This window comes from Schistocerca cancellata, chromosome 4, assembly GCF_023864275.1.
Source record: "Schistocerca cancellata isolate TAMUIC-IGC-003103 chromosome 4, iqSchCanc2.1, whole genome shotgun sequence".
Taxonomy (NCBI): Eukaryota; Metazoa; Arthropoda; class Insecta; order Orthoptera; family Acrididae; genus Schistocerca; species Schistocerca cancellata.
The window spans coordinates 526,566,698-526,594,482 of NC_064629.1; the positions used below are offsets into that span (position 1 = coordinate 526,566,698).

Here is a 27,785-nt window from a genome sequence, read left to right on the forward strand (position 1 = left end):
ATGATTCAAATGGCTCTGAGCACTATTGGACTTAACTTCTGAGGTCATCAGTCCCCTAGAACGTAGAACTACTTAAACCTAACTAACCTAAGGACGTCACACACATCCATGCCCGAGGCAGGATTCGAACCTGCGACCGTAGCGGTCGCGCGGTGCCAGAGTGTAGCGCCTAGAACCACTCGGCCACCCCGGACGGCCAAGTTTAAACTGTGAACAGTGCAATGCACATAACGTGCTTTTGGTTATATATCCAAAACTAACTTCTTTAGTCCTTTGAACTTACCTATCATATTCGAGGCACTGTCCTCTTAAGTTACCCATTGACAAATCAAGAGGAGCAAAAATGTCTCTTAAAATACTAAACAGAGTTTGTGATTCAGTGTTGGGGGTCTCGTATAAGCCAATAAAGTCTTCGTTGATGATTAAGGAATCATCGACAGTACGAATACAAAATGACACTTGTTCGTGAATCGAAGAACCACTTGTTTCGTCAACCATAATAGAAAAATGTTCAGTCTTTTTGATTGAAGCCAATACCTTTCTCAACACAGACTTTCCCAGTAGATCAATGATCTCGTTCTGAATGTCGTGGGACGTCCACTTATGCCCCGAACGCCCTAACCAATCTTTAAACTCAGGTATGTCATTCTTTCGGAGTGGCAACAACTGAAAAAAATTTGAGTTTTCATCTTCGTGCCCCCTAATTGACATGGAAATTGCACGGTAGTAAAACTTGTCTCAAGAGCTAAACGGCATTTCTTCATATCATTGTTCATTCAATTGGGATGCCACACTTCGGTTAGTGATAGAATTTAGTTTCAGAACACCTTCTTGACGCGTAAACGTATTTTCATGAAGACGGATTTTTTCCAAAGCCTTCTTCCAGTTAGAAAACCCTACGGAAGCAAATGCATCTTCTTTTTTTGAAGAAAATTGTAATATATTTTTAGCATGTGCGTCATTGCAGGTTTTGTAAAAACTTTTTCGATAGATGCTTCATATTCTAGCCATGTATATTTGATCAACCAAGACTTCTGAAATGATCTTCCCTTACCGGATTGGCCAGGTTTTGGCTGTAAAAGGTTCTCGCCTGAACACGACGAAGCAATTGACGACACAATAATTGTTGGAGGTTGACTTACAGTATCATCAACTTCCAAGCGCGCCCTTTTGGTAACAAATTTATCCATTGCAAACTTAATTCGCAATACACTAAGACACTAAAGTTAACGAATATAGTATAGTCACATAAAATAGTCTACTAGACACTAAAGTGGGAACACTAAACACGTCTGCTGCATGCACAGAAAGAAACTGTCCACACTGAATGACTGCGGCAGCAGGGTGGACTTTATATAGCCGAGGCGTCGTAATGTCTCGAAGCGTCAAGGCGACGCGAGGCGGAGGAGTCAGCGGAATGCACGCATGGGGCGTCCGGCTCGGAGCTGTCATTGAAGCAACCGATTCGTAACAGTTCGTTGCGTCACTGTTGTGCCAGCTGTTGCTCAAATTGCTGCAGTAGATGCAGTACGATCCAACAGCGCAGCACGCGAAACACGATGGTCTTTCTTCACGGTATTGCCAGATGGTGGTCTGGACCCGGTCTTCCTGCGGCCTTACATTCTCGTGACCAATACTGCCAGCAGTCATGTACAGTGGCTACATTATTCCCAAGTCCTTCTGCAGTATCGCAGAAACAACATCCACTCTCTCGTAGCTCTATTACACGACCTCATTCAACGTTAGTGAGGTGTCGATAATGGCGTCTTCGTCGCCTTCAGGGTATTCCTAATTAACATCAACTCACCACGTTACAGCGTGTATTTAAAGCAAACTTGATTTGGATCCTCGTAGTGGTGCTACTATTACCACTCTCATGCGACTGCTGAGGCGTGTATGCGTGGTGGCCCTCATCGGAGACAGCGAGCAATGGAATGGTGGTTATTCCTGGCAGTGTGCAAGCGAGAGATTGAAATGTGCCGTCAGTTGCGTGTTTGGAGTGGCGGTCGGCCTGCCGCGTGTGGTCGACGAAGAAGCCGCCAACATGGTGCCCCCCCTCCCCTCCCCCCCCCCCCACCACACCAAAACATACACACACACACAAAAAAAAGAATGTGCACCGTCATCGCGTAGTGAGTTTGCGGGCGACGAAGTGTGCGAGGTCCGTGCCTTGGTGCTGCTGATTGTGTTGGCTGTGGCGCGATGTGATGGTGCTAACCAACACGCGTCCCAACATTCGTCAAGCGAAACACTGGGAACGGCGTCCTGGAAACAGGAGGTAAGATGTCCTTCCAATGGCACAGGACGATTTAACATTGGTGCTGCTAAAGAGGGAGAAGGCTTTACTGCTGATGCAGGTTCCACGTCCATGACGGCCGTATTAGCGAACAATGGGCGTGTCGGCTGCTGCGGAGGCGTCGGAAGACCCACGCAGCCAGGCGCTGTGTACCAGCATGGACTGTTCGGGGGCTGTAGACTCGGTTGCAGGCAGCGTGCCACAAACACAAAAACTTTACGGCAAGGTCACACTAATCACGGAAACGAGTCTGGTTTTGGCGCTGTCAGTGGGTGTCAGATGCACCGTGAATGGAAAAATGAGCACGGCCAGACGTCTGAGCGACGACGCCGGCTTCGTAGTTATGAGGCTTGTTACAGGCACGATGAAAAACTTTGTCCTGCGCGCAGAACTTCGTTGCGAAGTTAACATCGGAAAAAGAGTGGCGAGGGTGAAAGAAATGCAGCAAAAGGCCAAGGCGGTGACCATGTAACAGTTTCTCTAGCGAAGCGTCGTGAGCAAGCATAATGCGACAGATGCTCAGAAACAACAACGATGCGTTTTCCCTCGAATGCGAATCATGGAGTTTGGAGGTCTGATCCTTGAAAGTGGGAACAAAACGTTTGGTTTCACCGTTCCATTGAGGAGAGAACGGTATCGTTCGGATATGTTGATTTCCATTTTTTCGGCAAAGACAGAGTGAGTGCTTTATAGTGCTAACGCTCTAGTCGAATGCATGGAAATAACAAGAGGATAATTGCTGTACGCACCGACGATAATGAGTCATCTTGTGTTCACCAAAGACCAGCAATATCAGTATGAATGCGTTGTCAAGGACTGTCAGGTCGAAGCCAATTGAAAAATTCTTGGCGCCGTGCTGCCTGATTATTCGCACATGCGGACAGTCATATCTTCTTCTTTTTTATCTAGCCCAATCCATGTACAATGTAGTTTAACACACGTTGCTGCAAAGATGGTACAATCAGTACTCGCGTTCGTGCTTTAGGAGAAGCAATAAAATTGACCATTCTGAAGAGAAAATTTGTTGCGTTTTGCAGCGTATTTACGAACTACTGGATCTCAGATTGATTTCGGATTATGTGGTCAACCAGTCTGAATGTGGCACTTGGGCAATCGTAGGGACTAATTGTGTGCACTAACCTGGGCGATCCGCCGAGAATCAACGGGAAAAGCTTGCAGTGCTTGCGAATCAGAGTGATCAATATGAAGATAAGAAACTCCTGATGCATCGAAATCCGGATCATTTCCCATGGGTAAGAGAGACAGAGTGGATGCGTTTGCTTGCTGTGCGTAGGGCAAATTTCATATCGATAGTTGGAAAGAAGTAGTGACCAACGTTGCACCTTATGTACAGTACGATCAGGTAAATCATTCACCGGATGAAAAAGAGCAGTCAGCATATTATGATCAGTCACAAGAAAAAAATGTTCTACCATACAGAGACTGATGAAATTTTGTGACGCCGTGAATTATGGCTAAAGCTTCATTTTCCACCTGAGTGTAGTTGGCTTGGGCATCGTTAAACGCCTCAGAAGCGAATGCTACAAGGCGCTCTGCGTTGCCAACCTTGTGAGATAAAATTGCCTCTGTTCTGTGTAATGATACATCAGCTACAAGTATTACTGGTTTTTGCGGATCGAACTGCATGAGACATGGGCGACTAAGCAACGCGTGTTTCAATTTCTGAGAAGATTGTTCGCATTCTCCAGTCCATTTACAAGGCCATTTGTAAGTCATAGGCGATGCAGAGGAGCAGTAGTTTGCGCTGAATTTGGAGTATTAAGTTAGTCTGCCAAGGACAGCTTGGAGGTCTCGTACATTTGTAGGAGAAGGTAATCTCTGTATGGCCTCTAAATGCTTAGTCGAGGGACAAGCACATTGGGCGTACACTAGAGCTTTGCATCAGGTAAAACTTGAAAAGAGTCTCCAAATTTTTTGAGATGCTGTACCGGTGCTTGTCCGAGGTCAATGGCGTTATTTAACTAATTTAAACAGAATGGAACATAGGATGTCACTTGTTCAAGAAAGCGTCGAAATAACACAGGAGCAGACGCGCTTCCGAAGGGAAGACGCTGGTATTGATGCAAGCTGATGTGCGTGTTAATTAGCATAAATTTATTTATTTCCTCGTTCAGGGAAAGCTGAAGATAAACACAGGCCAAATCAATTTTTGAAAAAAAATAATGTTCATCTGTTAGGCGATCCATAAGCTCGTCAATACGACGAAGCGGAAAGGACTCAGTTACTGTTTGAATGTTAACTGTGACTTTAAAGTCGGCAAAAGTCTAATCCTCCCGCTAGCTTTTCTTGTGATCACAAGTGGAGGTGCCAGCTGATTTGCAGAAACGAGTTTCAAAACTCCGATTTTTTCTAATCTACTGAGTTCAGAACCAACTTCATTGCTAATGGCGTGCAGCAGCGGGCGGACGTGGTAAATCTTGGTTTTACATTATCCTTGACTGTAATATGTGCATAAAAATTCATCGCAAATCAACAAATGTCCATACTTTTTACACATCTGCTGAATACTAGCATGGGAAAGTATCAATAGTATGCACATTGTCCAAAGCCAAATAAATCAAAAGCATTCAGGCCAAAAATTTTTGGGGCTAGAACATGACTGAACTACTATGAAAGGTAAAATTTTTGCCATTCCATCGTGTCAGGTTTTTACAACAACCGGTTTAAAAGTGTTTCACAACAAAAACAGTCTCCGTTGCGAAATAATTTAATATCAATGACGCGTTTCGCCCGTTTGGAGCATCATCAGATTGTGTAAAAGTTTGTGTGCGCGCCAATACGGACAGTCACGTATGCGGCTTGTACCACGGTTTTATAAGCGTGGCCCTATCTTGTATTGCCACGGCGGAGACGGCTGGTGTGCTCAAGGTCCACTTCAAGGTTTAGATGTTTCATGACGGATGGATTATGTATCAGGCTACCTTGGTGTCTATTTTACATTACATATGGTTTTATGACTGATGTGTCATGTGTCACGTATCCAGCTACTTTTACGCTATCTGATATGACCCAAAAGGGCGAAACGCGTCATTGACATTAAATAATTTCACAACCGAGTCTGTTTTTGTTCTGAAATACTACTAAAGGCATTGATGTAGTCGAATGACTATACTTTGCTTGCAAAGTGCACGTTCAGAGAAGAGACATACATTCGCCGTTGTAGGCCGTGGAGTGCAGGCGTGAATTTAGTAGCTGACGCTGTCCAAATTGTTCATAAGTATTTTGATTAATCATTCTGACTGAAGCACCAGTATCTAACTGAAAACTTACCGACTTATTGCAAACCTGCAGAGAGATGGACGGTTTACGGTATGACGTATGAATGTGACTATCTGTTTCGACTTGCGGAAGACTGTCTTGGTCTTCGTTGTGATTGATGAAGCGTTTAGCTGCACGTCCGTTAGAAGAGAGCTGGTTAGAACGAGGCAAGTTCTTCATTGTGCGTCTCGCTGTGCGATTCTGTCACTTTCGTCTGCGGTCCTTGTGTGGCTTGCCAGGATAATTGGATAAAGATTCAGAATCAGAGGTCATATTTATTTCCATTTTCTCACGTTGAAATTTGAATTGAACTGAATTTATTTCGGTTTGCTTTCGCGTGCACACTTGCTGTGTGTGTCCTGATTTATGGCAGTGTCAGCATTCCGTGTGGTGAAGGAAGTAGTTATGCGGTCATGCGTTACACAATATTTTGCAAAAGACTTCCGAAGGTTTGAACTAGCCGAAGAATCGGCTGACCGTGTCTCGTCGTATTTACACTACCGTCTGTGGCAGTGGTTGTCGTGTGCCCTGCTAAACTGGAGCCGGTGCGAGCTGTCCGCTGTCAGCGTTGCAACAACACGAACCTTAAAGTCAAGTTAAGCGAAGTCTTTAACTCTGTGAGCTTAGATTAATTTGAGCACGTCCTTGAGATCAAGGTTGTGATGGTTTACAATCCCAGCCCGTATTCTGTTACCACCAAGATTTTGTATAATCGTATCGTGAAACATTTCGTCTCGAAATGAGGCTCCACAAGAGAAGTTAAATTTACAGTTCCTGGTCATGCCCTTGAGTTCAGCGATCCGTCCTTGTAAGACTGATTATGATGACGAGGAGTATGAAAAATGTGAAACAAACAGTAGTTGCAGGAATCTCTGTTTCGAAGAAGTCGACTAATGCTCGAATAATGTCTGGATTGGATAGCGTTTGGGGCTCACACTGAGGGAACAACTTACGATACGAGCTGAAAATATGCATACCTACCCATTAAAATAAGAAAGACCGTCGTGATTCACCTGATATGTTGTAGGCATGAAAATGCTGCTCTGGCTGCAGGCGGTGCTTCGTCCAATCCTCATGTTGTGCACCAAATGAGCGAAAAGGTGGAGGAGGTGGCATCTGTTCGTTGACATTCTGTGCATCAGTCGTTACCGTTTGCAAAGCCTGTTGTCCATCCATTAATCTCCCAATACCAGTGAGCAGCGAGGTAACTTGTTGATTCTGAAATTGAATAAATGCATTGAGGGATTGTTCTCTAGAAGTTTCCACTGCATACGATAATTAAGGCCACTTGAAATATATAAGTTTCACCCAAAATTATGAAAAATGTTACTGGTAAGTTGCAGATTACTGCCACAATAACACCAGACTTGTCGACAGTTGTTGTCTGTTGTATCGATAGTGAAGGTGACAAATAAATACAAGTAGACATTTACAAAAAAATAACGTATTAATTCGTTTATGCCGGCCACTGTGGCCGAGCGGTTCTAGGCGCTTCAGTCCGGAACCGCGCTGCTGCTACGGTCGCAGGTTCGAATCCTGCCTCGGGCATAGATGTGTGTGATGTCCTTAGGTTAGTTAGGTTTAAGTAGTTCTAAGTCTAGGGGACTGATGACCTCAGATGTTAAGTCACATAGTGCTTAGAGCCATTAGATTTGAATACGTTTATGTAAACAATATGCACGTAATAACTGATTATATGTAACTTTGAATGCTGTAGAGTCTCCTGTGGTGCTGAGTTATATGTAGGATGTTTGGAAATTTCCGTTGCAAACTTCTAGAACTTGTAGAGGGGAGTGAGTAAATAATATTCTGAAAAGCAACCCATGTCCAGAAACGAACCGTTTCCGTTATACGATGGTTTCAATTTAAATGTGTAACGCGTCCACGTCTGATACGGGAAAGAGAAAAGTCGAATACAAATCGTGTTCGACCCGTTCTCGGAACCTCTGGCACTGATTTCAGCACCTCATTTCTCACGTGCGGTTAGGAGACAAACGATATGGTGAAAGATCGATAGGCCGAGGTAGTCCAGCCACGTGGCGCCCGCGAACTCTGGATTTAACTCCCATGGACTACTTAGTGTGGTGTCGTGTGCAAAGTTTAATTTACGAGACTCCTACAGAGACAGAGGACGATCTGTTGGCACGAGTTCTGGCCACTGCACTAGAAACTGGAGACACTAGGTAAACCGAGCGAGGTGGCGCAGTGGTTAGACACTGGACTCGCATTCGGGAGGACGACGGTTCAATCCCGCGTCCGGCCATCCTGATTTAGGTTTTCCGTGATTTCCCTAAATCACTCCAGGCCAATGCCGGGATGGTTCCTCTGAAAGGGCACGGCCGACTTCCTTCCCCATCCTTCCCTAATCCGATGAGACCGATGACCACGCTGTCTGGTCTCCTTCCCCAAACCAACCAACCAACACTAGGTAAGGTGGAGTGTGTGTACCAGAACGGGCTTCGTAGATACAAAGTATGTAACAACGCTGGTGGTCGCCACATTGAGCCGCTGTTGAAATGCATCACCACTGTTCTGTAAGTTCAGTATGCTGGTTCTTGTTTGTTTTGGAATAATGTAAAAATATAATGTTTAAGTGTTAACATAAACGAATGTGCTTAAGTCATAAATGGATGTTTCGTTATACGAAGAAACAACCAGTCCTGGTTCCGATATCAATTTTTTTTTTGTTATTTCCCATTGATGCGTTACACCTTTATTTAGCCACCTTCGTGTTGCCCTACGAAAGAAATACAAAACTTCATAATAGTGGCGCGACTCCATCTAGTAAGGCTGGATCTCCAAGAAAATATTAAACAACTTAGTGATATTTGGTAGCGATGGGTATATGGGATACGACTCATATAACATCCCAGCAGGTAACCGTTCGTTCTCAGAGCTTTAAAAGCACTGCGCGGTGTCCTATAAAACAGAACATGATCGAAGGGTATTTTTCAAACAATATATGTAACTTTCTTTGTCCCTAATGGAATGTTCCTCACTGCAGTCTTCCACACTAACGTTCGTAAGTCCTTAGATGCACTAGACCTTGTGGCGGGCTGCCCATTGCGACTGCTTACAAGGATATGCGGGTCAATCAGAGTCTGGAGAAGTGAGGTCATGTGGATTTACGTCCTCTGTTGGCGTGTACGCATGGCGCCCCTCATCGGAGACAGCGGGCGAAGGAAGGGTGTCCTTGCCCGGCGGCGCCCTGGCGGAATATTTAAAACTGGTGTCTCACGTAGGTGTGAATGAAGCGCGGCTCTCTGGGTGTGGTTGAGGAAGATGCCGTCGGTACCGGAAGATCTAACGAAGAGCGGCACGTTTCGTCACGGGATCGTTTAGTCGGTGTGAGGACGCTACGGAGGTGCTGAACAAATTCCTGTTGAAGACGCTACAGGAGAGGCGTTGTGCAAAACGGAGAAGTTTACTATTGAAATTCCGAGTGAACACGTTCCGGGAAGAGTTGGGAAACATATTGCTTCCTCCCACACACGTCTCGCGAAATGACCACAACGTGAAAATCCGAGACATTAGAGCTAATAAGGCGATTTACAGACAATCTTTCTTTCCACGCACTGTTAGCGAATTGAACAGGAAAGGGGGATCAGATAATGATACTATAAGTACCCTCCGCCGCACATAGTAAGGCAGAGTACAAATGTAGATGTAGACCACAACAAGCTAGGAGTGGGGCAGACGGTTCCTGACGGGGAATGTTTTGGAGGGGGCTTCCACTACGTCTCAGAATCAACGGAAACCTCGAGAAAGTTTTGGTCGAAATATTGGGATGGAAACCATTTTTAATTTACTTCTGGGACAATCAGATGTATTACTGAATTTGTAAAGTGATACATGGTATAAACCCTATATTTACAACTTCTCTGTGCTGTTATATCAAGGGAGAGTCCGAAAGTGAGGAGGCGTGACAGTGGTAGATCTTAGCACTCCTTCAGATGCCAAAACTGAGTTTAGCATTCTAGTCCTGTGATGCAGGAAGTGACAGATAAGGTTCAAATGGCTCTGAGCACTATGGGACTCAACTTCTGAGGTCATTAGTCCCCTAGAACTTAGAACTGCTTAAACCTAACTAACCTAAGGACATCACACACATCCATGCCCGAGGCAGGATTCGAACCTGCGACCGTAGCGGTCTCGCTGTTCCAGACTGCAGCGCCTAGAACCGCACGGCCACTTCGGCCGGCTGACAGATAAGAAAATATATTTTTCTACCTGATGAAAGAATACTTAGAGGGAATATAACTAATGCCATAGTCCTGTGCAGGATTTTCACAACAAGTAACGATACTTCAGCAATGTGAAAACAGACAAAAATAAAACGGTGTGTGTGTGGGATGGTGGAGAAGGGGGCTGTGATTGGGTGTGTGTGGACACAACTTAGACGGAAAACAATTTTCAATTTTCTACCTCTTGGCTCATGTACGAGACGAATGATTTTTTCGCTACTCGGCAGCTAGTTAATAAAAGAAAGTTCCCACTTCCAACATATGCACAATGTATATATACAGGATGGTGGCGACCAGTAGAATGTATAGCGCTGCTAATTTCACTTCCTCAATTGTTACAACTCTCCAAAGAATATATTAACATGGATCATCTATTCGCGCTGACTGCTTGGAGCGTTTAATACCGTACTTTCTGTAAAGTGCGTAAATTTCGGCAACCGTATAATAGACGTTCATCACAAATAATTTATCTTACGTGATCTAAGTCCACATTAGCTTCATATAATTAAAACATTCTGCGCGTAAGAGTAGGCATGTTTACATGGACAAAACCCAAGGTTTTTCTGTGAGAAAGGAAGAAAGTTTCTATAACTTCCATCGATGTCGAGGTCATCAGAGACGGAGCACAAGCTCAAAAACGGATGAGCCTGGTGAAGTCGAGGTAGACTTGTCTTATCAACCACCCGGGAATTCGCCTGAGGCTACTTACTGAAAAGGTGAGAAGTCTATGTCAGTATTGCCAGACGGCTATCTGAACATTGTTCAACCTAAATTTGAGACTACGGCCTCTGCGAATGCGTCATTTTTCGAGAAGAATGTTTCGAGGATGAGCAGGGTGCCTAACAACATAAAAGACAATTTACTCTTGATTTATGGGCTATAGAATTAGAGTAGTTCTTTTACGTCAAAAACTTACTTATTATAATTAGACGGACTGTATATTTGTGAGACCTCCGGAACGAAAACTTTTCGCCAAACAGAAAGACTAGCGTCGGTGCTTAGCCAGTTTGCTGCCCCACGGCAAAAAGTCTCCTCTCCATTCCCAGAAACCCTTAAGTCACCTAATCGTAGTCGCTGGTATGCATTTAAGAAGGGAAGGTCTATAAAAAAATTTAGAAGTTGTCTGAAACTCTTATTAAAATCGACTACCCTGGTTAAATATATAAACGAACTTTCTAAAATTTAACTTACCTGCGCTCGAGTTTTCTGCGTGGTAATGTTTTCAGCTATATTAGTCAGGAATGACCGAACCACAGAATTTACAGAATTCAGTGAACTGGGACTCTATTTGCTGGGCGCTTAGGCTGCACTCAAGCCCATGTTCGTTATGTTGTGTCAGTATGAAATATCACGGTTGAACTGTGTTCACGAAAGCTGAAACCGGTAGATAATGACCGTGAAATTAAACTTATAAGGCTGTAACTCGATCATATACAAACCAAGCAGGCATCATAATTGGATTTGTTGCATGACTGTGGATTAATGGAAACATGCATAAAAGGGGAGCTTAATATGGACCGCGTGGCGTAGACTCTCATCTGGATGCATTTCACATCCGCAATTGCCGTTGGCGTTCTATTTCATGTTGTTGATTTTTATTGATGTCTCTTATTTCAGATCAGTGTTCTTTGATGTAAATAGTACATTTAGTTCATTACATGTTCCGTAGATAATCTGTTAGATTTCTGTCGAAATGAAGTGGGACGAGTCAGTTTATATGTTATGCACCCATGGCTTGGTTTTTGTGGTTACATAGCATACTGGCAATTTAAAAATTACTAAAAAGCATAATGATTCGAATACAATAAACCCTTACATGTTAGTCTTTGTCACTACTCACGTTACAAGTAAAATGTAAATGTAACAAGAAAATAAAAATACATGCATACGATACTAGAGGTTCTGAGAGTGTATAGTTAAATTTTCGTCTGTGGAATAAAAGACGGTTGGCCGGAAGAAATTACTTCTCATTAGATTTATCATTTTCTTTTGTTACCTGTCAGATAGTTTGTGTTGCAGAACAAATGATTAAAGATTTTGGTGGGTGCATATTGTACTCAGGAATGGCGGTCGAAGACTTCCAGCATAAGGAGTCATCCTCATTCTGCCAACGACCTTCTCAAAGAGGGCGTAGGAGCAGAGACAGGTTGAGGACACCCTCTAGTCCTTGGGTTGGGAAATCCATCCTTATCCTGGGATAATTAGCAGTAATCAACTGCGTGAGGATGCAGAAGATAATGGAACCATCGCATTAAAGACAAGTAACGTGTAGCCACAGGAAATGTCACTTATTAACGGTCATCGCCGGCAGCATCAAGCCGTTCAGAAGATAAGTGGGAAAAAAAGAATTTTTTAACTCGTTTGTGAGCCACTGGCAGCTTCAGAAAAGAGTATTGTACGCCATCTTTTCGTCTAATGTTGTGGGTTTGGACATCACTATTTTCAAATTGTGATGGACTCTGTGTGACAGACTTCATTTAGTGTAAGACTTTTGGGGGATTATCGGTTATTCTTTGACTCCTACGCAAGTTCTTTGTTAGTATTATACTACTTGCTGTACAGAATTGAATATACGATGTTTTAATGAAATTAAATGGAAGTCCATTTACCCTCACTAATGCTTTGGAAAACATTTTAACAGTTTATTGGATTATATGAGAATGCAGGCTTTCTCGGCGAACCTCAATTATTAAATCTTCTCGGATTGACAGCCGATTCAATGCGTTGTTCTCCGGCAACGTTTCAGCAAGTTTCTTACTTGATATCTTCATGATAAGACGACAAGTAAGAAACTTGCTGAAACAGTGCCCCAGAACAACGCATTGACCCGACTGTCAACCCGAGAAGATTTCATCGTAGTTTCTTAGGTTGCTATATCTAACTGGATTAATTATAACAAATGTATCATGTGCAAAAACAACTAACTCTGCTTGATGAAAATTGATGTGTTGACAGAAGAGCCAACACCGGGTTGCTAGAGGAGGCCAAAATGCACGCGTTAAAGCTCACGCAGGCTGGCGTGAGGTCTGGAACTGTTAAGGGAATTATAGTAGCAAATAAAGTACGTAGTTGATGTAATACTTAACTTTAATCCATAATTGGAGAACATCGCTCTTGATGATACATTAAGTACAATCTCAATATAAATTGGTAATGGCGCCTTGCTAGGTCGTAGCAAATGACGTAGCTGAAGGATATGCTAACTATTGTCTCGGCAAATGAGAGCGTATTTGTCAGTGTAGCTTCGCTAGCAAAGTCGGCTGTACAACTGGGGCGAGTGCTAGGACGTCTCTCTAGACCTGCCGTGTGGCGGCGCTCGGTCTGCAATCACTGACAGTGGCGACACGCGGGTTCGACGCGGCCGATTTAAAGGCTACCACCTAGCAAGTGTGGTGGTGGTGGTGGTGGCGGTGGCGCGGTGGTTAGACACTGGACTCACATTCGGGAGGACGACGGTTCGATCCCGCGTCCGGCCATCCTGATTTAGGTTTTCCGTGATTTCCCTAAATCACTCCAGGCAAATGCCGGGATGGTTCCTCCGAAAGGGCACGGCCGACTTCCTTCCTTAATCCGATGAGACCGATGACCTCGCTGTCTGGTCTCCTTCCCCAAAACAACCCAACCCTAGCACTGGACTCGCATTCGGGAGGACGACGGTTCAATCCCGCGTCCGGCCATCCTGATTTAGGTTTTCCGTGATTTCCCTAAATCACTCCAGGCAAATGCCGGGATGGTTCCTCCGAAAGGGCACGGCCGACTTCCTTCCTTAATCCGATGAGACCGATGACCTCGCTGTCTGGCCTCCTTCCCCAAAACAACCCAACCCTAGCAGTGGTTAGACACTGGACTCGCATTCGGGAGGACGACGGTTCAATCCCGCGTTCGGCCATCCTGATTCAGGTTTTCCGTGATTTCCCTAAATCACTCCAGGCAAATGCCGGGATGGTTCCTCCGAAAGGGCACGGCCGACTTCCTTCCTTAATCCGATGAAACCGATGACCTCGCTGTCTGGTCTCCTTCCCCAAAACAACCCAACCCTAGCAAGTGTGGTGTCTGGAGGTGACACCACAAAAATCATTCACGTATAAACAGAACACGTGTGGAGTCACAGTTGTACCCTGTGAGACTACATTCTTAATTTCTCCCAATAAGTTTTTCCATTTCCAGTATTGTTTGAATTACTGAGGACCACTTGTTATTCTCTTTTACGTGTTATTGAAACCAGTTGTCTGAGACAGCATGATTCTATACAACCTAAGCTTTTATAAAAGAGCGTCATAACTAAGCGCATATTTGTTGTCGAGTTATTCTTGTTTATACCTGAAGCGTTAGTGAGTAAAATAATATTTTCTTATCTATAATCTTAATTAAAATTCTGTTTCATAGTGTATGCTGAGCGTATTATTTCCTAAAGAAGTAAACAATGTTAATGTAATTCAACGTTTAATACTTATCGTGTTAGATTTAAATAGAAAACTTGTGCTGGTGTTATTAGTTTGTGAGAAGGGACCAGACAAACTGAAACAGGATTCAGAAACCCAGGCAAAGCAATTCAGTCTGTCTCAATACCGATTTCGAACATGAATAATGGATATTATTACTTTCCTCTCTTGTACTGCCTCTGCAAAACAGCACGGCCGTATTATAGCTGAGAGAGAGCTGGCTTTCTCATTAATCATCGTTCTGCAAATTAGAATTGGTGAGAGAGTTCGGGGGCTCTGGTGTTGGATAACGATCTTTTCTTCTGCTTAACTGACCCTTTACTGAAGTAATAAGCGCGATGTTTGGAAAACTCTGGTATAGTTTTCACTAAACTGAAATTTTTGCTTCGATATTAAAACTCTCTATCATACAAATGCACATGGAAATAAGAGTAAATAATAAAAATGACCAGAAAATGTTTGCACAAATGAATTTAATTATCATACCACCGCTTCTTCCATAGTAACTGTAAAACTATGTTTTAGGTTTCATTACTTGGATAATATTTCTACGGGAGATTCTATCGGATTATAAGTAAACTCCGCCCTAACAGGCGTCGGAAAGCCCAACGGTACCGACGGACCGCTGTGTCGTTCTCAGCCGATGGGCGTCACTGAATGTGAGTATGGAGTGGCCTGTGGTCAGCACATCGCTCTCCCGGCCGCTCACAGTTTTCGTGACCGGAGCTGCTACTTCTCAGTCGAGTAGCTCCTCAATTGAGCTCACAAGGGCTGAGTGCATCCCGTTCACCAAAACCGCTCGGCAGACCAAGTCGGTCATCCATCCAAGTTCGACAGCGCTTGACTTCGGCGATCTGACAGTAACCTGTTTTTCCACTGCAGGGAGTGGTGGTAACAGGTAGCAGGAATCTCTAGGTTTACATGGCCCGTCCAAAAAGTTTCGAGACTGATTTTATTCCTGGCGTATAAGCGACATCAGCGTTGTAACTATGGTGACAGCTTGACCTAACAACTGTAAATAAAAGATGTGTATTCGACCAGTCAGTTGGGATCAGGCAGTGTTCAGTGGTGGGCGTGTGACCGTAGCGTGTCAGCGTTGTTGTCTCACAAACCGTAACCCCGCAACATCGGTAAATTAAGTGTTCAATACATTTTCCCGAATTTTATGAAGAAGAGAAAAGTCTGTGCAAAGTTTGTCACCATGACTCCGGAGCAGAAACAACGATGGGTGGACGCCTGCCGCGATTTGACTGAAATGCGAAACGCGAGCAATTCTTTTCTGGAAATAATCATCACGGGTGACAAGATTTGGTGTTATCAGCACGAATCTACCACAATACACGACTAAGTGCAGAAATTTACATGAGGGGCCAAGGATCTGCCGTAATAATCGACATTCAAGCCAATGTGACGTCAGAGTCGGACGGCACACCAAAGGCGGAAAATTCATATGGTTGTATGAAAGTTCTGTGGGTGGAACGCAAGTGAGAGGAGACTATGTAGAACACCTGAAGCATGAAAACCACGATTTCAATTTTACTCTGCTTTGTTTTTAATCAAATCTTGAAACCTTTTCAGATAAAGGAGATATGCCAATTCATATAGCAACAGGTTGAGAAAATTGACACGGAGCTGTTTGAAGTAATGTCATTATTTTTACTAGGAGTCATTTAAATTATTACTGTAAGGGCTAAAGGCATGCATTCAACAACTCGTGCGCACGTCACGCTCGTAGCCACCACCACATCGGAAACGCTGAGGTGGATCTCCCCGTAGAATCCCACCACAGCAGAGTCACTGACCGGCAGCACATGATAAACTGTCAGCAGAAAAACTATTTAAATAGCCTCGGATCGGATGAATTGTCAGTCTTTCTCGACTCACACTGGTGAGTCTCGATAAACTTGTAATTATTCTGGCTGTGGTGATGGACGTAGTGATGGATGGCTTGTGTAGCGTTCGTGTTATTGCAACCTGTATTTGGGAATACGTTGGAGACAATTACTTACTCGGTGTTCGCGTATTTCTGCTCCTCAAAGACCCAATGTCTACATTGCCTAATCACTAGTACGTGGTGTCCTCATCCGAGGATAATCTATTGTAGTGTTAAAATAAAATATCATTTATTATTTGACGTATTGCCTATTGGCTTCTGTCTCGGGGAGGCCGAAGATCCCGAAACCGAAGCTAATAGGCAATATGTCAACAAGTGTCCACGAAAGCCTCAACAGTTTTGTACATTTGTTATTTATTCAGCTAAAGGCCCTAATTAGGAAAATGAATATCTTGTTAAATAACGAGCATATATTTTCAACGTAGAAACACATCCAATTTTTTTTACTTGTGCTCTTAACATTTATTAGTTATTGACCTAAACTTTACATGTCCAAGTTCCTAGTCTTGTCATAGTTTCATCTTAGTTTTGAGTATTGTTACTATTATTCATATTTCATTTTCGTTAGTAATCGTAGTTAAGAAAATCATAATTCAGTCTCAGTCTCATTATTATGCAGTTTTCGGACGTTGTATTTCTTCCTGTAATTTTCTGCTGTCTGCATCGTAACGTTAGTTAAATTAAAAAAACTGGTTTTACTAGTCATTTTATTAGTTAGTTCGAGTCAAGTCACCTGTTCATTTTATTAGTAAAATCCAGTTTGGCACTTTGTGCAGTTTATTAGTCACTTAAAGTATGTCAAGTAATTCTGATGGCCGATAGTAATCAGCCTAACTGTTCATGGCATGTTTTAATAATTCACTGGTTTCCATTTATTAGCAGTCGCTATCAGAATGCTTTGGGTTTTATTCCGAAAGTAAAATAACACAGTCTGAAAATGAAATGTATATTTTTAATGGTAATAGCTGAGGGCAGAAAACAAATTGACGTTTCCCATTTTAAAAGTGAATAATATCCTTCCAATGCTTCTTACAATTATTGGAAGCGTAATTTTAGAATTAACATTCGTATTGCCAGCAAGTATGACGAAAAATCAGACCCAAGTGTTGTAGTAGTTAAAACACCGGGCTCTCATTCGCCATGAGTGGGGTTCAAGTCCCCATTCGGCCATCCTGATCTGGAAAGCAATTAAGACAAATGCCGGGTTGTTTCGTTTGAAAAAGAGGTGGTCGACTTCTTTCCCGTCCTAACAAGCAGACACAGCGTCTCTAATGAATATGCAGTCGACGGGACGTTAAACCTTAATACTCATTCTACCTTATTGTGAAATATAGTGGCTAGGGTCGGTTTTATCACAACAATGATAGGAAAAAAACAGAAAAACAGCAATTATGACACTACGAGGAAATTTATAAATCCGATTAGGAATACAAATAAAACTCATTTGGAAGGGTACTAATGCTCATTTTCTCCGACAACAATACGCAACTCATATGGGTTCGTGGAGAAAGAGGAGGGAGAACATTCCATCTGTACTCAACTGAGGTCCGGTGCTCGTTCCATTCGTTGTATTTTGAGCATCTGCGACTAGAGCTGTGCTGTACGAGCTCTGTGAGCGTGGGATTATCATTTTGCGGAATGATTTCTGATCTCTCCTCCACCCCAACATATTTTTAAACGTATAAAAGTAGCGAAGTTTCCCTACACTAGACTCGTACTGGATAGGAATGTGGTTCAGTCTACGGGTGGCCACTATGATTTGAATTCTCCGTAGCTTTAAATTAACTAAGGCCAACGTGGAATTGATTTTTCCAACATGACCATCCTTGACCAATTCCAGCGAACACTCTGCCTCTAATGACATCGGTGTCAGTAAACGCTATTCACCCTTCTTTCATTGCTCAAAGCGTGTAACATGACAGTACTATGTCTCTTTGGTGATTCAGTCTCTTAGCCATAAGGAGAACCAAAGTGAAATATGATAGACTGTGGAAACAACGTGCGAAAACGATCCTGTCTTAAGTTATAAGGTAAAATAGTTTCAGACAACCAGTGGTAGACAGCAACACTCCTTAAGCAAGAAGTAAGGGAGCCGACATACCTGACAACATGTATTGATATGACACGAACGGCTGGCAGCAAGTCAGGATAGGGACAGCGGTGATCTCGTCAATTTATTCATGCGACTCATTAATTACGTGAAAAGGCATTTGGCAAGGTATGTAGCCAATCATTAACTTTCAGTGCCACCGATAATGCAAAAACTAAGTGTGTGCTGGAGGCGTGAATGAGTCTGCTGCAATTAAGCGCAACCTCGTCCGCAGCCTCTAAAGTAGTTCGTAAACAAAAAGTTACGTTACAAAAAACGATGCAAAAAGTAGGAATAGGCATTATGGCCAGAATCACATTTTGTTTTGTAATAATTTCCAAACAAAAATATTATTTTCGATTTAGAAACCATACATTTTATGCTTTTAAACGGGAATTATTTAGTTTTTTGTATGGCGGAATAATTGTTTTCGAACTAAAAAATTAAAAATTATTATTAAATAAAATTATTATTAAAATTATTAATTATCCTACAAAAATCGTGTTTAATTCGTTATGCGTTGTCAAAAATGTCAGTGCCAGGAATATTGTTTTGATGATATCACCGGATCGATGCAACGTACCAGAAACTTTAAGAGACAATAACTTACGTGGCGAAAATGTATAATTCTAAACGTAAATATGTTATAACATGTTTTCACTAGTATCACCACCATTCGTATCATCATCAGCCATCTGAAATTCGTTGTTGGGTGAAGGCCTCTCCTAAACTCCTAAACTTTTCGCTCCACGCTTCCAGGTCACTCCTACACGTTTTCTAATGTCATCTTTCCATGTTCCACATGGCTGTTGTCTCCGTGTTTTGTTATCTCTTGGAATTCAGTAAACAATTTTCTTGGTCCGTGCACCATCCATTCGTCTGGCTACAAGTCCCACCTACTTCCACTTTATTCTCACTGCGCTCATAGTTACTCATTCTATTCCAGTCTGTTCCATAATGTATTTATCTGTTTTTCGGTCTACCCTAGTAATTCTCTATTTGTATGTTGCGACTGCGCACTGATCAGCCATCAGTGTTTTAATGGTTTCTGCATTTGAGGCCCATGTCTTTTTGTTTAAGAGCAGCGTTATCGTACCTCTACCAGCGATCGTCGTCGTATCTTATCTACTGGAATGTGAATACCGCTATTTCTCTAGAACTTTGTGGACGGTTGAGCTTCCCGCCAACTGTAACCATTAGCGGACGTCCTCAGCAATGTGTTCGGAACTTCGTGCGGTTTTAGCCAACGTAAAAGGAGAGTCAGCGACTGGAACTTGACGAAGGTAGACATGTATCGTATGCACGGGCCGCGACAGTGATCAGCGGGCAAAAATGATTTCCGTGAATTGTAAGTTTCGACCACAGCGCAATTATTTTTAGCAATTTTCAGGAATATATGTTACTTAGTGAATATGAATTTATTACTGGAAGGACCATTGTAAGAATAGATCTGAGAGGCTGATTTGAGCGAGAACCGTAGTTTGAACTGCATGAGTACGAATCGGGGCTATTTACGTTGCAGTGTTTTATACGCAAACTGAGGTAGGGCGACATTAAAACTGCTCAACTTAAAGCAGTAATAAACGCTGTTTGGGAGCTTATTTCTACACATACATACTGGAAACTTTACTTTGAAAATCCTATTTGGTTTACCAAAAGCACTCGCAACCATTTCTAGTCTTCTGTTTATTTATTTTAGTCTCCTCCTGGTAACTGCCTTCATTACTATAAATGTTCATCCATTGGCTGTATGACGTCATTGTTAATTTGTTCTGTTTTCTTTTAGATATTTGAGTTACACATTAATTTAGCCTTATTGTAAGATTTTAAAGCATGCTTTCAAACTTGCTCTGTCAAGTTCTTCCATTTGTTGTTGCATATATGCACTACAGGCAAACAGTACAGTGCCACAAGGAAAATGAAGGTTATTCAAACATGTGTCATTAAAACGTATTGTTACATCACTTTCCTTGCTTAAGGGTCTTCTTCTATGACTTCTGCGTACAAGTTTGGACAATACAAAATCTCTTCGTCTGACTCTTCTTTCAATTCTGATTCCTCAGTATCCTGATAAAGTCTAATCGAAACTGAAGCATCGGTTTATATAACGTAGATAGATCCAGCGCCCAGATTCTCAAAAGCTGTCAGTACAGATTTTGTCGAAAAGGGCCCAAATGCTTTCTTGTAATCTATGAATCCCAATGTAAATGGTAACTAAAACTTACTGCTCTGTACTTTGAATTCGTTTGAGACTTGCAGATACTCCATTTTACTACAAGGTGTTTCAAAAATGACCGGTATATTTGAAACGGCAATAAAAACTAAACGAGCAGCGATAGAAATACACCGTTTGTTGCAATATGCTTGGGATAACAGTACATTTTCAGGCAGACAAACCTTCGAAATTACAGTAGTTACAATTTTCAACAACAGATGGCGCTACGGTCTGGGACACTCTATAGTACGATATTTTCCACATATCCACCATGCGTAGCAATAATATGGCATAGTCTCTGAATGAAATTACCCGAAACCTTTGACAACGTGTCTGGCGGAATGGCTTCACATGCAGGTGAGATGTACTGCTTCAGCTGTTCAATTGTTTCTGGATTCTGGCGGCACACCTGGTCTTTCAAGTGTCCCCACAGAAAGAAATCACAGGGGTTCATGTCTGGCGAATAGGGAGGCCAATCCACGCCGGCCTCCTGTATGTTTCGGATAGCCCAAAGCAATCACACGATCATCGAAATATTCATTCAGGAAATTAAAGACGTCGGCCGTGCGATGTGGCCGGGCGCCATCTTGCATAAACAACGAGGTGTTCGCAGTGTCGTCTAAGGCAGTTTGTACCGCCACAAATTCACGAAGAATGTCCAGATAGCGTGATGCAGTAATCGTTTCGGATCTGAAAAATGGGCCAATGATTCCTTTGGAAGAAATGGCGGCCCAGACCAGTACTTTTTGAGGATGCAGGGACGATGGGACTGCAACATGGGGCTTTTCGGTTCCTCATATGCGCCAGTTCTGTTTATGACGAAGCCGTCCAGGTAAAAATAAGCTTCGTCAGTAAACCAAATGCTGCCCACATGCATATCGCCGTCATCAATCCTGTGCACTATATCGTTAGCGAATGTCTCTCGTGTAGCAATGGTAGCGGCGCTGAGGGGTTGCCGCGTTTGAATTTTGTATGGATATAGGTGTAAACTCTGGCGCATGAGACGATATGTGGACGTTGGCGTCATTTGGACTGCAGCTGCAACACGGCGAACGGAAACCCGAGGCCGCTGTTGGATCACCTGCTGCACTAGCTGCGCGTTGCCCTCTGTGGTTGCCGTACGTGGTCGCGCTACCTTTCCAGCACGTTCATCCGTCATGTTCCCAGTCCGTTGAAATTTTTCAAACAGATCATTTATTGTATCCCTTTTCGGTCCTTTGGTTACATTAAACCTCCTTTGAAAACTTCGTCTTGTTGCAACAACACTGTGTTCTAGGCGGTGGAATTCCAACACCAGAAAAATCCTCTGTTCTAAGGAATAAACCATGTTGTCTACAGCACACTTGCACGTTGTGAACAGCACACGCTTACAGCAGAAAGACGACGTACAGAATGGCGCACCCACAGACTGCGTTGTCTTCTATATCTTTCACATCACTTGCAGCGCCATCTGTTGTTGAAAATTGTAACTACTGCAATTTCGAAAGTTTGTCCGCCTGAAAATGTACTGTTGTCCCAAGCATATTGCAACAAACGGTGTATTTCTATCGCTGCTCGTTTAGTTTTTATTGCCGTTTCAAATATACCGGTCATTTTTGAAACACCCTGTATATTTTCTTCTAAAATCAGCTTCTTCCTTTGCTTAATTAAAATCTACGGTTTCCATCGTGGGGTTGGTAAACATGTCAGTAAATACCCTGTGCATTACAGAAGGGAGATTGATAGGCCTGTAGTTTTATATTTCTTGCGTATATCCTTTCTTACGAAGGCGAATAATTATAGCATTGTTCCAGCTTTGAGGAAATGTCATCTTTCAAAAAATTCCATGAATAATTTTGCAAGTTCGTTATGTGTTATCTTTTTTCCGGCTATTTTCGTTTCTCGACTCTCTCCTTCGTAACTCTAATAGTTTTACGCATCTCACACAGCGTTATTTTCCGAATGATATAATATTGATAATAAATAACCTGGGATTCTGAGGCATCAAATAAACAATAAAAACACTTAAATAAATTTTGGAACCGTTGTCAAAACTGCTCTAAATTTGGTCATTGATTTTTAGCAATGTAATTTTACGATTTATCAAACTTTCATTCTGTTGAAGACACCCTTAGTTGGTGTCGAAACGTAGGTCATTGTACCTAACAGCTATTTGCAACCGATTGGCTGTATAATACTATGTTGAAACTAGTATATGCTTTCTGAGTAACAGCCATGTTTAAAACTATAATGTCATTTCTAACAGAAGATAATTTGTATACGTCTAGCTATATACTCGTCCTAGGAAGATGCTTCTACATAGAGTCAGTGTTTCGATGTCAAGTGGTCAGAAACATTTGTCTTGAACCTAACCCCTTCCAAATAGCTCGCAGGCCGGTGGAGAGCGCAGTCAGATCGAGTCCTGGGGATCTCAAACTTCTCGCTAAGTTTAATGGGAAAAGTTTGATGGCCAACTGTAATGTCGTGACTGACATATTATCCTCATCCACCAGCTGGGAGCTATGATAATCGTGAAACTCCGTTACCTTGAGCATGATGACTCACACACAGCAGCTAAATGTTCCTTTTTTTCTCTTCAGTGCAACAAAGCTTTGCAACAGAAAAGGTTCGTCTTAACTAGTACTCACTTAATATACGAGTCATTATATGTTTCAGATTGGAACTATGAGCAATGTGAAGCTTACGGTCAAAAGCATCCTTCTTGTGTCTGGTTATAAAAATTAGGGAACAATATGCAACTCCTACATTTGAGCTGCGACATAAGTACTAATAGGAGTGGTTTTCCACCACCGCACTTCAACCGATACAGTACCACCTGCAATCATAAGAGAGAAATTATCTGCATCGTGATCTAACACACTACGAATTTCTAAACCATGAGAGGGCTCACATTACTATGGAGAATTACAGTTTCCAATCCAGGATCCGTTTCTGGGGGGAGGATCATAGTTTGTTACTGTTCTGTCTCCCTTCGCCATCCCCCTCCCTCTCCATCTAAATACACTCCTGGAAATGGAAAAAAGAACACATTGACACCGGTGTGTCAGACCCACCATACTTGCTCCGGACACTGCGAGAGGGCTGTACAAGCAATGATCACACGCACGGCACAGCGGACACACCAGGAACCGCGGTGTTGGCCGTCGAATGGCGCTAGCTGCGCAGCATTTGTGCACCGCCGCCGTCAGTGTCAGCCAGTTTGCCGTGGCATACGGAGCTCCATCGCAGTCTTTAACACTGGTAGCATGCCGCGACAGCGTGGACGTGAACCGTATGTGCAGTTGACGGACTTTGAGCGAGGGCGTATAGTGGGCATGCGGGAGGCCGGGTGGACGTACCGCCGAATTGCTCAACACGTGGGGCGTGAGGTCTCCACAGTACATCGATGTTGTCGCCAGTGGTCGGCGGAAGGTGCACGAGCCCGTCGACCTGGGACCGGACCGCAGCGACGCACGGATGCACGCCAAGACCGTAGGATCCTACGCAGTGCCGTAGGGGACCGCACCGCCACTTCCCAGCAAATTAGGGACACTGTTGCTCCTGGGGTATCGGCGAGGACCATTCGCAACCGTCTCCATGAAGCTGGGCTACGGTCCCGCACACCGTTAGGCCGTCTTCCGCTCACGCCCCAACATCGTGCAGCCCGCCTCCAGTGGTGTCGCGACAGGCGTGAATGGAGGGACGAATGGAGACGTGTCGTCTTCAGCGATGAGAGTCGCTTCTGCCTTGGTGCCAATGATGGTCGTATGCGTGTTTGGCGCCGTGCAGGTGAGCGCCACAATCAGGACTGCATACGACCGAGGCACACAGGGCCAACACCCGGCATCATGGTGTGGGGAGCGATCTCCTACACTGGCCGTACACCACTGGTGATCGTCGAGGGGACACTGAATAGTGCACGGTACATCCAAACCGTCATCGAACCCATCGTTCTACCATTCCTAGACCGGCAAGGGAACTTGCTGTTCCAACAGGACAATGCACGTCCGCATGTATCCCGTGCCACCCAACGTGCTCTAGAAGGTGTAAGTCAACTACCCTGGCCAGCAAGATCTCCGGATCTGTCCCCCATTGAGCATGTTTGGGACTGGATGAAGCGTCGTCTCACGCGGTCTGCACGTCCAGCACGAACGCTGGTCCAACTGAGGCGCCAGGTGGAAATGGCATGGCAAGCCGTTCCACAGGACTACATCCAGCATCTCTACGATCGTATCCATGGGAGAATAGCAGCCTGCATTGCTGCGAAAGGTGGATATACACTGTACTAGTGCCGACATTGTGCATGCTCTGTTGCCTGTGTCTATGTGCCTGTGGTTCTGTCAGTGTGATCATGTGATGTATCTGACCCCAGGAATGTGTCAATAAAGTTTCCCCTTCCTGGGACAATGAATTCACGGTGTTCTTATTTCAATTTCCAGGAGTGTACAACTTACATGACCTATATAGGCACGATTTTAATAATAATAACAAAATAAATAATACGATAAAATATAACAATAATAAATTATTTATCTGCCATAAAATATGTACAACATGTTAATGTAATATTAATTATTTGTTTACGTCAGTGAATAGTTGGTGTAACGATCAAGAAATTGCTGTTCAGAAAAGTATAGCCTTTGAGAGGCGTATGTCCGAAAATTTGAGAAGTACGTGTGTCACACAATTTAATAACAACAGTAACAACAAATTCTCACAATTTTGATAACGTATTAATTAACACATTATAAAATCGAACTCTGCACACACAGTCATTAATATTTCAATAAATACAACGATTGTGAACACTGGTCTGCAAACTATAGAAATACGAATGTGTAAATGAGTAGAATGTTGTTTCTTTGTGATTTCCACCTACGTTCGGGAAATCACTTTCTCGGTTTTTTCCTTAATGGAGGGTTTTGTCCTTTCTGTCTTCTTTGCTCTACGTTCTGTAGTGTGCTGGTTCTGCAAGTCTGTGGATTCACGAAGCGTGCCGTATTTGTCTTTTACAACAGACAGGTCAGCATGCGAATATGAACCTTTACCTGGATTGAGTCAGCAGTTCGTAGTCTAACGGTTCCTCTATACCTCGAGGCCCAAGATTCCATTCCCGGCCGGCTCGGGGACATTGCCCTCTCGGGACTAGATTTGTGTGCTATCCCCACCATACATCTCATCTTCATCAGGAGCGCAAGTCGCCGAAGTGGCGTCTAATGGAACCACTTGTATCTGGTGCCCGAACAACGCCATACGGGATCTCCCGGCCAATAAAGTCCTAGGATAATTTGATTTTACGGGGCTCGAATGTTACCGGTCCGGCCGCAGACCCATACACGAGAGCAGGCCCTGACATAAGCAACTGAAAATTATCCTTGTTAAATGTAGCTTGTAGGTTCTAAAATTCCTTGATATTTTGGAGATTCATAGTTCTCATGCTTCTTAATTCTCCTAAAGTTTGTTGTGAAACAGAATTTTTTTAGGGAGGGATCCCCCTTTCGCCTTGGATCCGCACTTGCAGAATGACTGAAAAGCATTCACTGAGTTTTGAGCTGCATTTCCTTTCGATCCCAGCATTTAAATACCCTGCCCCATTGTGCCATCAGTAAGTATACAACAGTGTATGTAAATAACTGCAATTCCAAGTCTGTGTGCAATACCACACGGGTGGAAACAACGTTGCCAGATCACTTGGTTAGAGACGGATCCGTCTTCCTTAATGAGTTCAGATCGAGCGGGGTAGCATAGTGGTTATGAAAGTAGGCTGGGATTCTGGAGGAGTGGGGTTCAAATTCCCACCCAGACATTCAGATTTAGGGTCCCCGTGTGTTGTGTACCAAGCAAAAGATAAAAAAGAAAAGGAACAAACCCCGCGAGGGGCTGCGACCTCACAGAAACAACCACCTTCCTGTCACATCCAGTCCCGAGCAGCAGCCTCCAGATGGCGCCGACAAACCCGGACCTCTTCCCGCTTCCACGCCTCTTCCTCCAGCCTGTCGTACTCGTCTGCCGATGGAGTGGACAGCAGGCAATAGGGAACGCCGTCAACCGCAGACAGCTTTGATTCCGCCTCGTACTGGCGGACATGGAAATCCTTTCGCTGAGTGGCATCAAACCACGACGCGCCACGGATACTCAGACAGTTCCACACCAGTAATCAGACAGTTACAAACCAGCAGTTAGACAATACAGTTCAGTGTCTGCAGCTCGCTCAGTGCAGTATTCTGACGACTAACTTCCGGCTTAGCAGTTGCTATTTACGGCGGCCTACGAACATTAACAGGATATCTGCTAACGCAACTATTAATGATGCTTACAGTCTCAGACTGCCAAGAGATAGTAGTTATGTTTAATGGCACTGTATTAGATTTAAGACGTCCACCTCGATAGCTGAGTGGTTGCATCTATCAAGCACCCAACCCCGCTACAATGTCGAACTGCAACATCCGACAATCACTGGGCCAAGGTGTGGCGGGCTGTCCACACCACATACCTGTCCACGTACACTCGTTCCTTGTGGTACGTGGTGGTTAATGGTAAATTAGCCACACGCCAGCACCTCCATTCCATACTTTTTTTTCCTTTATTGAGTTTCGATTCCTCCAGAAGGGGGCGGGCGGGCTGGCAGCAGCTTAGTATGCCACTCTTCAGCCTACAGAATTTGTTTTAAAAAAATGAAGATAATAAATAATAAAAGCAGGCGATAAAACGGTGATGTAAATTCTAAAATGGCGGAAAATTGTGGAACAACAAAGGGTTGGTGATGCTAATAAAATGCACAAGAAGCAGACAGGTAAAATAAGACAGACAATTAAAAAACACGACGACAGTCTGATTTCTGTTCGCAAGAGATATAAAAATCACATCCAGCGACAGCATGATTTCTGTTCGCAACACTTTGGAAAGATGCACAACACTGAACACTCACTTGAACACTGCACGAAAAAGTTGGCACAAATATGACACACCACAGCCGAGGGCAGATGGGGGGGGGGGAATCTGTACAGATGATGGGAAAGAAAGGGGGGGAAGGAGAGGAAAAACGAAGTGGAGAGAGGGGGGAAGGAGCCGACGGGGGACGAGGACTCATAACAGGGGGGAAGGCAGACGCGAGAGGGAGTGGGGAAAGGCCGAAGAGGGGAATGCAAAATGACTTGCGGGTGTGGGGGGGGGGGGAAGGGAGGCAGAGAGAGGGTAGGCGGGGAAAAAACAGGATGGAAGGGGCGAAGAGGGAGCTCCGGGAAAGGACAGAGGAAAGGAGGGGGAGATGAGGACCAGAGCTGTTCCATCCATCTTACCGACGACCCTTTGTGCCCACACTGCGCACTGCTTGATATGTGTAGTGAC

The 27,785-nt window shown here is 43.7% G+C and overlaps 1 protein-coding gene across 1 annotated transcript in view; it reads left to right on the forward strand.

Annotated features, from left to right (window-relative positions):
- The first annotated feature begins 2,390 nt into the window (after positions 1-2,390).
- Positions 2,391-27,785, forward strand: part of LOC126184309 (uncharacterized) — a 206,396-nt gene continuing 181,001 nt past the window's right edge. The window contains exon 1 of the mRNA XM_049926685.1: positions 2,391-2,726. Coding sequence (XP_049782642.1) covers positions 2,391-2,726 — 336 coding nt within the window. The remainder of the gene's footprint in view (positions 2,727-27,785) is intronic.